Consider the following 10,619-nt stretch of genomic DNA (forward strand, 5'->3'; position numbering starts at 1 on the left):
AAGGAGAATAAAGGAAGATAAAAATGATCGCTGAAGGGGAGTGCAAGAGAGAGAGGGTTTCGTAGGTTCGGTGGGCCAGGTCGCAGGTAGGCAGCGGACCCTCAAATCGCTCAAAAAAATGAGGGACCGTGCGGTATACTTTTAGAGCCGTCGCGTAACGTCCTCTTGGATTCAGATAACCGTTCACGGTATCCTCTCGGACTATGGTTGGGCCCAGCTCGACAAGAAAAGGATTCGTGGATGGAAATCGCGATTACGTTGTGTCTGACCGATCCCAGCGATTCAAGAACGGGTCGTCAGCTTGGTTTCATAATAAAATTCGTAATAATTGTGCTGTCGACGAGCTTAACCAACTTCGACCCTCAGGCTCTGAGACCTCTTTGGTATATACAGAAAGTATAACTCTGAATAGAATGAGGGGAAATTTTATTACAAAAAAATGTTGACAAAGTAAGACTTTAGAATTTGAACTCGCCATGTATTTACCAAGGACTTTTGACTGGTTGCTCCTAAATATTCGGTATCAGTCCGTGTTGTCCGGCGATAAACAGCTGGAACCAGGCGATTATACACGAAATCACTCTTCTCATCCTCTCAGGACACCGAACAGCTTATCCACGGTAATCCCAAAGAGGTAAACGAAGCATGGACGAAGAATCACAGGCTCAGTTTGTTCGCAACGATGAGTTCCAGATAAGGTTAATCCTGATTAAGCGAGCGTCGGCTGGAACAACGCGGAGGAATCCTGGACTCTGTCTAGTTCCTGGGTAAGAGGGAATACCCTGAAAGTCGCGAACGCGTTTCAAGGATGCAGGCTTTCAGTCGACGTTTACAATCTTAATTGAATCAGACGCCTGTTCGGGGAACTTCGCGAAAAGCTTGTAAGAGGATTGGGAGAGATTATCGGGGATGTCGCGTGGAAGAAACGAAGAGTGTATCATTATCAGGCAAGCAGGACGAGTGTCTCGTTCTGCTCGAATAAATCGTAATCATTTTTTAGGAGTAATCGCGATTTAATAGGAGATTCCAAGAATAGCTTTTAATTTATGAAACTCAAACAAAGTTTGGTGTCGTAGTCTACGTATTTGTCAGTGAGAAAATAAAGCTATCGACTGAATTTTCATCCCTTTTGAAATAAATAAGGCGAGTTTGAACTCACGAATGCTATGTGGATCGCAGACCGTTTCACTTTACGCGCGTTGCATCGTGAAACGGAGCACGTTCTACGATAATAGATGCAAGGTCAGGCGAAGACGTCCACGACGGTAAACCTAGGTGGAACGAGCAAGAATAATAAAGCAGAAGGGAAGCGTCTTCGTGGAAGTTCCTTATCTTAGGGACGTTCATCTTCCACCCCGGAGCGGAGCCAGCGAAACAAAGACGCTTAATATGTCTGAACACGTTATCGGAATATTAATATCCTTCCCTCGGGTCGCGGTTCCCTCGGCGAAGGAACACCCTGGTGACAATCGATCGTCGGAGGTGGAAACGTGGAACGAGAAAAATCGGCGTGCCCGCTTTGGATGTAAGGGGACACTTCCTGATGCTCCTCCGCGATAATTCTTCCCGACGTCGTCGCTTACAGACGTCTCCCGAGCTAGAGACGGGAGTCTTCAAATTTCAGAGTTTGTTTCACCACTTACGTCCGCCGTGTCCTGTTTTATTTTGTGTCTAGAACCTGAGCTGTTTTGGTCTGACCCGGGGTGGTTGTGCATTATTCAAACTCGAAAGCCAATCGATTAATTTACTTTCCTCGTCCTTTTCAGTCTGGCGCTTATCATTTCTTCGAACGGCTGCCTCGTAGAGCCACCTAGTGGTATACGAATTTTAATAAAAATATAATTTTCACGTTGAAGTATAATAGACTCTTTTTCAAATCCCTGTCAAAATAAAATCTCAGTATCATCTAAAAAGGTGGATTTCATGGATCTGTCGATCCCTTGGCAACGTGGAATAGCTAAAGGTTCGATCGCCGCAAGCTTCAGCCCACTTTTAGGCTGAAATCCGCGTAACCGTGACATGTTTCTTCTTTTACTAGCGTTGAAAAGGTGAAGTCATGCACCTCGATTAGCCATTGGAGCTTAGACGGTCGGCAGCGTGGCATCTGCGTCAAAGAAAATTCATTGGCCCCCGTAAAGGGCTTTTTAAGGACTCGCGGCGTGCACGACCCTTCGCTTTAATGTTGATTTTTTGACTTAACGCGAGCATGTTCGACCTGGCTACCGTTCTTTGCATCCCGACGAAGAATTCCAGCCAGCTGCACGTGTGTCAACATCTTTCATCGGTCGCATCGCGATACACGTGATAAATTATTTATAAACAGGACCGCGGGAAACGTATCTGAGCGGGACTTGGCGTGTTTACTATCCTTACAAAAGGCCGTGTTTGCTTTTCCTGTCCTTTGCGAGAATTCGGAAGAAAGACACGGGAGATTTCGAGTTCAATGTTGTTCCCACTGTTTAAGTTCAAGCTTCGATTCTTTATGATTAATAAATACGAAAGCATCCGTAGTCCAGCTGTTCCTCTACACGGTGTTCTCTGGAATATATCTAGAAAAAGAAAATGCACCTGTCACAAGTTTCCAACAACGGTTCGCTAGGTTCCTACACACCTCGACGAGACACGAGTACTTCATTCTCCGGTCTATTATCTTAAGGGGATTACAGACGATAATTGTGCATCACGAAGCGTTTCCTCGCTACCCAAGGATCCAGGACACACTTTTGCTTAACGATCTTCTTCGAGAGCGTGGCGTCGAAGAGCCTCTTCGCTCTTCTCGAAGTACTCGAGTGTCTATCCATGCTCCTTTCCGTTTCCTAAGAGCACGCAGAGGCTGCACAGTCATTTGGTCGAGCATCCTACGTGATTCGTCAGCCAACCATGCGACGCGATAATGCGTAGTGACGGCTGCTGAACCCAATGAACACGTTGCATGAGGATGCAACGTATGGTTGTTCCCGTAGTTCCAACGATGGTTCCCGTTTCCTGTTTCGACGCGAGTGACTTCGATGGATGCGACGAGACTGCGGTAGGGCCTTCTTCGTCAACGATTGAGAAGTTGGCGATGACATCTTCAACCGCAAAGATGAACATTTCGTTCGAGTATCAATGGAGCAACAGGTATACTTCGAATCATGATACTAGCTACTCGAACGTGATCACTTTTTAATTTAGACAAAATATTAAGTCATATTCATCGAATTGTATAAAATTAGATTATTTCAACTTAGAATCTAGACACTTTGAACAAAACAGCGAATGTAATCTGTTCTTACTGTCTGGCAAGTGTTTAAAAAATAGCACGTGGATATCGTTTACTTTACAGTAACAATTCCGTTGTAAGTTTCGCCAGCAAAACATATATTTAGTAGTTCATATTTAGGTAACGAAGTCTTCCGTTATTCTCTAATCAGTACTTTTCTAAGCAATTTAAGTTAACAAGCCGTCGAGGACTCTGTACATGTAACATTCATTCCAACATACTCGAACACTAATTTTCTAGTTTATCGATAACAATATTTCGTCCATAAGTCTTGCCTCACACGTGACGCCATTGATACGTTGGCTATCACCATTTATTTAACGCAGGCTTTTACGTAACACTGAGCTGTAGTTCGTACTTAATTTGTTTAAATTTAAAATGAGAGGTCTACGATTACTCGACAGGTAATTACTACATTACAGCACCAGGAAGCTTACACCGATTAAAGCCATCGATATTACCAAATGGTCAGCCGCTTGCGAGAGCAAAACAGTTTGTCAACTAATTGTTTTCGGTACTCGAGATTCCCTTGCGACAGGTTCCACTCGGATCGAAATTGGAGGATCTCTCGACGCACGCACGACATAGTCTCTCATGGTCCAACGCGTATGACCGGGTTAATTCTCGGTGACAGCGGTTAATTGGATATTCGGAACGACGCCGAACTTTGAGGCGAAATCCAGCGCGGTCAGGGACGACGGTTGCCTGCTGGTCTCCTCGTTGTTATTCGTCGAGTTCGCTTGTTGTTCCGTGGTCTTGTCTTTGGGGCGATCTGTCGCCTCGACCGACGTGTTCTCCTCCCTTTTCAGGTCCACGTAATAAACGTACCTCGCCGCGTAGCAGAGCAGCAGCATCTCGATTATCATCAGGGCATCGTAGGTAACTGAAATCGGACAAGGGAAAGTTGACGGTGCTTGTTCCTTTTATCTTAATGATTATGGAAACGCCCTGGACCTCGACTCGAATAGCAAACCAGAAGAGGCAGATCGGGGCAGATAACCTTTTTTACAAGGACGTGCTTTTCGAGATATCAAGGTCACGGTTTGAAAGGAGCCCTTTGAATTATAAATCACAATGTAATTACTTTGCAATTCTGCCGAAATCTGAGTTAACGTTTACATACGCATGTTTATCGTTTATTACGAAGGTTCCAGGACGTTCTTCTGTTATTATGCTTTCTCGAGCCGTGAAAAAGGAGCGAGGGCTTACTGTTCGCGTAGACTTGCGGCGTAATTGGTGGATTGCACGGAAACAGGCCCGTCTGCGGCAGACTCTTCACAAGGAACGCCTGCAGCTTCGAGAATAGCAACACCATCTGAGTTACCGTGGTCTTGAGATGGAGTTTGTCCTCTACAAAAATGACCGCGAGTCAGAAGCGTATATCCATTGTTCTATTCCATGGACTGATAATTCATTTCCAAATCTATTAATTACTAGCTGCGCTCCGCGGTTTCACCCGCGTGGATTACATACGAACGAACAAACTTTATCTCTTTGTAATATTAGTATAAATATAAACTAACGCCACGGGGGCGAGAGACAATGGGGGTTTTCCAAGACCTTGGGAATTGCTTCCTGTTGCGGGTTACTTGTGCGGTCCCACGTGGGGTAATCGGCAGCGTTTAGGCGATGGGACTCGCTTCCGTTTCCTTCTCGGTGTTTCTCAATTTACGAGGCTATTCTATTCCACTACTTTCAAACAATCTATTTTTTTTTTAAACATTTTCTCTACCTACCGAATTACAGAAAAGAATTCTTTATGGATTAAAAAAAAGAAAAATCCAAAAGAATATCAGCAAATTGACGCTTCAGATCAAATCCTTTAATTGCACGACTTTTTAAAAAAATGTATACATGGTACACGAGTTTCAAACGCGCTAGACGGGATGGCCGGCGAAGACTAGGGGCTACAGTGAAGGGAAACCCTCGTAACGCAGAAAATTGCTTTGCGGTCGCGTGTTTCGAATAATTTCGGTACGGCGGAGGGCAGATAGCAGGAACAGATTATACGGGCAAATCCTTCCTCTTAATTAAGCATACACGATTTTTACCTGGAGCGACTTCCTGCAGACTCTTCACCGTAATGGTCAGTCCGTATATTCCGAGAAGTATACTAACCACTGAAGCGACTTGAAGGTACAAACCCCACTGCCTCAGGACGCTGGGATCCCAGATGGATATAAACAGAAACGTGCAGCATACCAAGCTCTGAAATCGATCGAAACTATCAACGTTAACCTTTGAACTCGTTACTGGAAAGTTCGAAGCCGGTGGTTCCAGATTAAATTTAATATTGGGTAAACAGAACAGAACATCATCGATACCGCGTAAACAAAGGACGTTTTCTCGCGGGAGGGTCTTTCCTTGAATTTACAGCGAAAAATAGTTTCTACCGAGGAAAGTAATTCCGTTCCGAGAGTAGCAGGGTTCCGAGAAGCGAAAGTGGAAAAGAAGAAATAACCTGGATAATGGGAAGTTGCAGGACTGCCAGCCTGAGCGAGGACAAACTGGCGTCGGTCATTTTAAGATTTGGAAAGGACAGACAGGGCCAGCAGCAACAGGGGCTGACTTTCAGCATTAATGGCGGCGATTTCGTGACCCTTTTGAAGCCGATGTGGATGAGCAGCAGATAAAGTCGATAGAGGGATATCGTTAGGTAGATTTGGATGATCGCCTCGGACAGCAACTGGGCCCTGGAAATCATTAAAAGAATCGGCAATTTGCCGGTGATCTCTTTGAACGTTGATAGAGATCGTACACGTGATCAGAACATAATCAAAGATAAGAAAATGGAGAAGAATACATAGATACATCGTTCGCTAGTCTTTTACTATTATTTTCAAATATGTATAAGTTGCTTTGAGAATCCAATTAAATTTGAGATTTTGACAACGGAGCGTTTGAAACCCATTAGAAACGCCAATGGACCCACGATGGGATTTTCGTGTCTACTGTCTCACCGTCATCCCACTTATCAGAGGGTCCGATCGAAAATTTTGAACATCGGGCACAGGTGTGACACGACCCAAAACTCGTGATTATTAAGAGAAATCAAAATCATTAGTCGCGCTGGGTCAAGTTTCTTTGCGTGTTCTCAGAGTCGTTAAAAACTGTCGCAAAGGGACTGGTCTTTTGTCTCTAGCTGACACTCGATCGCGTTTCCGCCATTTCCACGGTCTCCTAAGTGGATTTTCTGGTACGTTTTACCACCGATTCCAGTTCGAATCTCGTTACCGTCTCAACGAGGAGTGGATGGGTCGATCTCTTATCGCTTTTTGTCTGCTCTGCAACACTTACCTTCAAGCTTAATCACGTAGCGTTGTGTAATATCTTCTAGAAGAACCTTGAGATTTTATTTACCGTGATCGTTCGAAAAACTTAGAGAACGTTCCAACCAGTGATCTACATCGTGGGAAACTAACCTATGCTTAATCACACGGCGAGCAGAATTTCGTGATTCTCGTATTCGGTTTGTTTTATGGTCGACGTGGCACGATTAGTTACCTTGGTATCCCTATGGCTGTGAGGCTGCAAACACTGGCGACTGGATAGACCGCGAAGATCATTATGACGTTGATCTTGTAAAACTTTGATTCTTTTTGGTACAAGATATTGTGGCAAGCGTCCATGGCGAAGTATAAAGTCAGAGTCGAGATGATCGCTCCTGAACTCAATAAACCCACGCTAAAAGCGCCTAATCCTAAAATAGAAATAATTAAATCATAATTATACGATTACACGACGTTAAAGCCTCTGCTGTATACAAATTAAGAAGTATTTGGAGAGGGAAAGATTGAGATCATTTAGCGGTGTGTTGAAATCAGTTTTTATTCAAAGTACCGGATAACATTTTACCTGAACAGTTCGCTATCATTAAACTCACGCGATAGACAAAATTGTGCACAATATTTGAGAAAGCGACTGTTAAATCCTGCGTTACGTAAGCTCTGAAAATCTACATCTTTTTGAAGTCAGGAATGCTAATAATTGATCTAAAATTAATTCCTCTATAAAAACAGTGCACGTAACTCCAATATTTTGTAATATTTCTCGAAGAAGAACACAATGTACATGTTCTTATTGATGTGATACAATGTGCAGAGATAATATCTTCTCGTAAGTGTTTACTAATTCAAGTTACACAGAGATAAGAAGGAAATCTTTTCTGCGGAAGTTGTCTTAGATGTATTTAACCGCGACTGTTTGCTTGTTTGGATAGTGATAATAGTTGCGAGTATAAAGTTGAACGTCCTGAGGACTCAATAACATATATCCCTGTACGTAGAATTGAAGAAGAATTGAAATCGCGACCTACTTTACGGATAATCGCCACAGTTTGTTCGTTTTTCAATATCAGGTTGTTTATTTAAATTGTGAAACCGCTACTTTGACGGGGTTCTTGCGTCACGTTATGAAACACCAGGTTAGAGAAACGCGGTGCAACAAACCGTACGACTCTTTATCTTCCGCGAATGATATTTCCAGAATGCATAAATGCGTCGAATGCTATTTTTAAGCGATAACGAAATTGCGGTATTTAATTCCCAAACTTGCGAGGATCAAGAGTAGTTTGAAATTTAATTATTCCTAGCCTCCAAAATAGCTACGTTCATTCACACTGAGATTCCAAACTGGAATACCGTTTTAGATACCTTTGTCGTCTTGTTCAACTCGATATAGTTTTAAATTAAACAGGCTACCTTTGGGTTTCCTATTTTTAAAAATTTAAATGCCTAAAGAATTTATTTGTTACATAAAAGAGAACCCGCGCCACTCACCAATGTAGAGTACATTTTACTTTAAACGCATGTTTTCAAATCGACACTCGCGGAAGCGGAGAAAAAGTTAATACAGCATAATTGCTGCGACTGCAAGAAAGACGTTAATTACTTTATGCATTCGCATCTTCGATGCATTTGCCTTCGCGCGTTATTCCGACGCCCATTTCTTGTTGCAGAGAAGATTACCTTGTCCAACTTTCTTCGAGGACAAAATTCACCCTTGTGAAATATTCATTCCCGTGAATTGATTCCCTTCAACGCTGGCAAATTTATGCGCGGCGAGAAGCGGCTCCGCTTGTACTGTTATAAAGTTTCGGCTAAACGCGTTATGAAAAAGGAACAAGCGCATAATTCGACGATTTAAATCAGTCGACGCCACCCGATTATATTCATTTATTCTATGTTAGCGGTACTTTTTACTCTCATCTCGGGTGAAAGCCCGCGCTACCGCCGTTCAAGCTTATCCTTAATGCAAATTCGAAACCAGCGTCGACCGTTGCCTCCGCGACTATCACAAAAATATTACTTAAACATTTGCGACAAATAAGTCGACTGGTCGATCTATGAGTTTTATTGTTATCATTGAAATTGCATACGTTTTAAAATGTTTAGTTTCGAGTGCTGCCTAATTTTCAGAAGTCTCCTTCTACGTCAGCGAAAAGTCTGGGAAGAGCGTGATTATTACTTTCGAGTTACGCAAGTGTTTCCAAGGAAGTTTAGCGCGTTTTACATGAAATACACAGAATGTAAGCATAACGAGCTCGGAGCAAGACTTTCACCTATGCGATCGCGTCTGCGCATGCTCCGTAAATCGTAGCAGTGGCGAATTCAGGCTTATCGGGGCCTGAAGATCGTTACGAGGGGTCCTTTGTTACTTGAAATGTTTCATATTTGAAGTATGGTATCGAAAGGCAACGAATTATAGCTGTTGTCTGTATAGATATCCACAACTTAACAATTTCTTAAAGACGTTAATAGAACTGTATGGACACACTGGTGTCCCAGAATGTTCGACCGCTCACTTTCTATTTGCTACAACGTTCTGTAGCTGTAAACATGATTCGTTCAATGTAAAACAAACCTCACCGAGAAATCAAAAAGGCAACGGCAATTACATGTACGACTACATCTTTAAAATTGATTGGAGAAGGGACGAATCACTTGATCAACATAGTCTTAATCCAGTTTTAAAAAACCACCACTAATAATTGTATAAAAATTCAATGACACGCTACTCCTAAAAGGAGTCCAAACACGCAAGGGTCAAATCGACTCGTTGGATACTTTCAGCATCGAGAATGAAGAAACTTCACTTATAAACTCTTGTTAAAAATGAAATGAGACTCACTTTCTATGCTCTCGATCGCAGAGGGGATATAATGGTGGTCGCAGGTGAGGTTCCTGAAGGAATTCTCCAAAGTCTCGATCTGGCTCGTCATCTTGGACGCGATGGAGCCCTGAGAAAGTCGAAACGTCCTTTCTTTCACCTATCGATTTCTGTTCAGCTGGGTTACGCGAGCTGGGGACGCGAACTCGCGGTCTCGAGCGTTTTAAAAACGACGAGAGAGCCGAGGTCCTCTGCTTGGCGAACAGTGAGAGTGAGTCCCCACTTTTACCACTGCGCTGGATTACGGTGTTGTAACGGATCGACAGAAACATCGATATTGCCGTGATTAGCCCTGGTATCGCTGCTACACCCCCCTCTGTACCTCCCCCTTCTCCTGACACCACGCGGGAACGATACTTGAAGTTTTTCTCCCTTCGACGAATCTGATAAAAATGTAAGCTACCACGTAAAAAGTAACGTCCACGCGCGGCACGCTTTATACCGAAGAATGCTGATATCAGGAGTTCTCGTTTGGATTGCGTGTGCCGTTGTTTGCATAGGTGAAAGTTTTTGCTGAAATGAGAACAGCCATTCGATACAAGCGCAATGCAGTTCGACGGAATTCTTTGGTAGACATTGATACGTGGTTGAAGGATTCCAGGGAGCAGTGAAAAGTGTGTAAATTAATTATTCCTGTATTTATACGTGATCTTGTTACATTAGACTTTGGATTATCACGACGAACATTGTTAGCGTGTTCATTCACACGTTAGTCTTTCGAATGGATTGTTATTTAGTGAAATTTCGTGCCAGGATTAAAAGGGAATAATGTTTGAAACTATACAAACAAGTTATTAACAATTATTTACATTGGTTATATATTTAAAACCGAATTTTCATTCATTTTCAAGTAAACGCGCGTTTATGGGGCAAGAAGAAGTATCGCCATCTCGCGGTGAGAAAGTCGAACTAAAATCCCGACAGCGTTCCCGAGCGCGTACAGCGCTCCAGCGGGAAAACGCCCAAGTTTGTCCTCGATTAGTTCCTTTTTCAACCGCTAGATGGCGGCATTTGGTACAGGACAAAAATTTATTTATAGCAGGGGTCTGAAAACGGTTTTCTATTCGTATTTTAACGTTATAAATCCTCTGAACGCCTTTGAACGCTCAAGTCTGTTGAGAAATAGTACCATTTTCGAACTGCTAGATGGGGCTACTAAAGGGGAGATTGCCGACAATTCTTTTTATTA

At 43.0% G+C, this 10,619-nt stretch overlaps 1 protein-coding gene across 2 annotated transcripts; it reads right to left on the reverse strand.

The window, feature by feature from the left end:
- Positions 1 to 2,983: 2,983 nt before the first annotated feature.
- On the reverse strand, positions 2,984 to 9,714 carry LOC128873350 (organic solute transporter subunit alpha-like). Of its 2 annotated transcripts, none has more exons than XM_054116872.1 (6): positions 9,392 to 9,714; positions 6,767 to 6,962; positions 5,724 to 5,955; positions 5,314 to 5,470; positions 4,472 to 4,612; positions 2,984 to 4,145 (listed from the first exon to the last, which is right to left on the reverse strand). In XM_054116872.1, the coding sequence occupies exons 1-6, from the start codon at positions 9,480 to 9,482 to the stop codon at positions 3,880 to 3,882; spliced, it is 1,083 nt and encodes a 360-aa protein (XP_053972847.1). In that variant the 5' UTR covers positions 9,483 to 9,714; the 3' UTR covers positions 2,984 to 3,879. The 2 variants fall into 2 exon arrangements, with proteins under 2 accessions (XP_053972847.1, XP_053972848.1); XM_054116873.1 differs by having other exon boundaries at positions 4,037 to 4,145; positions 4,386 to 4,612.
- Between the last annotated feature and the right edge of the window lie 905 nt (positions 9,715 to 10,619).

The sequence above is a fragment of the Hylaeus volcanicus genome, chromosome 3 (genome assembly GCF_026283585.1).
Source record: "Hylaeus volcanicus isolate JK05 chromosome 3, UHH_iyHylVolc1.0_haploid, whole genome shotgun sequence".
In the NCBI taxonomy this organism is placed as follows: Eukaryota; Metazoa; Arthropoda; class Insecta; order Hymenoptera; family Colletidae; genus Hylaeus; species Hylaeus volcanicus.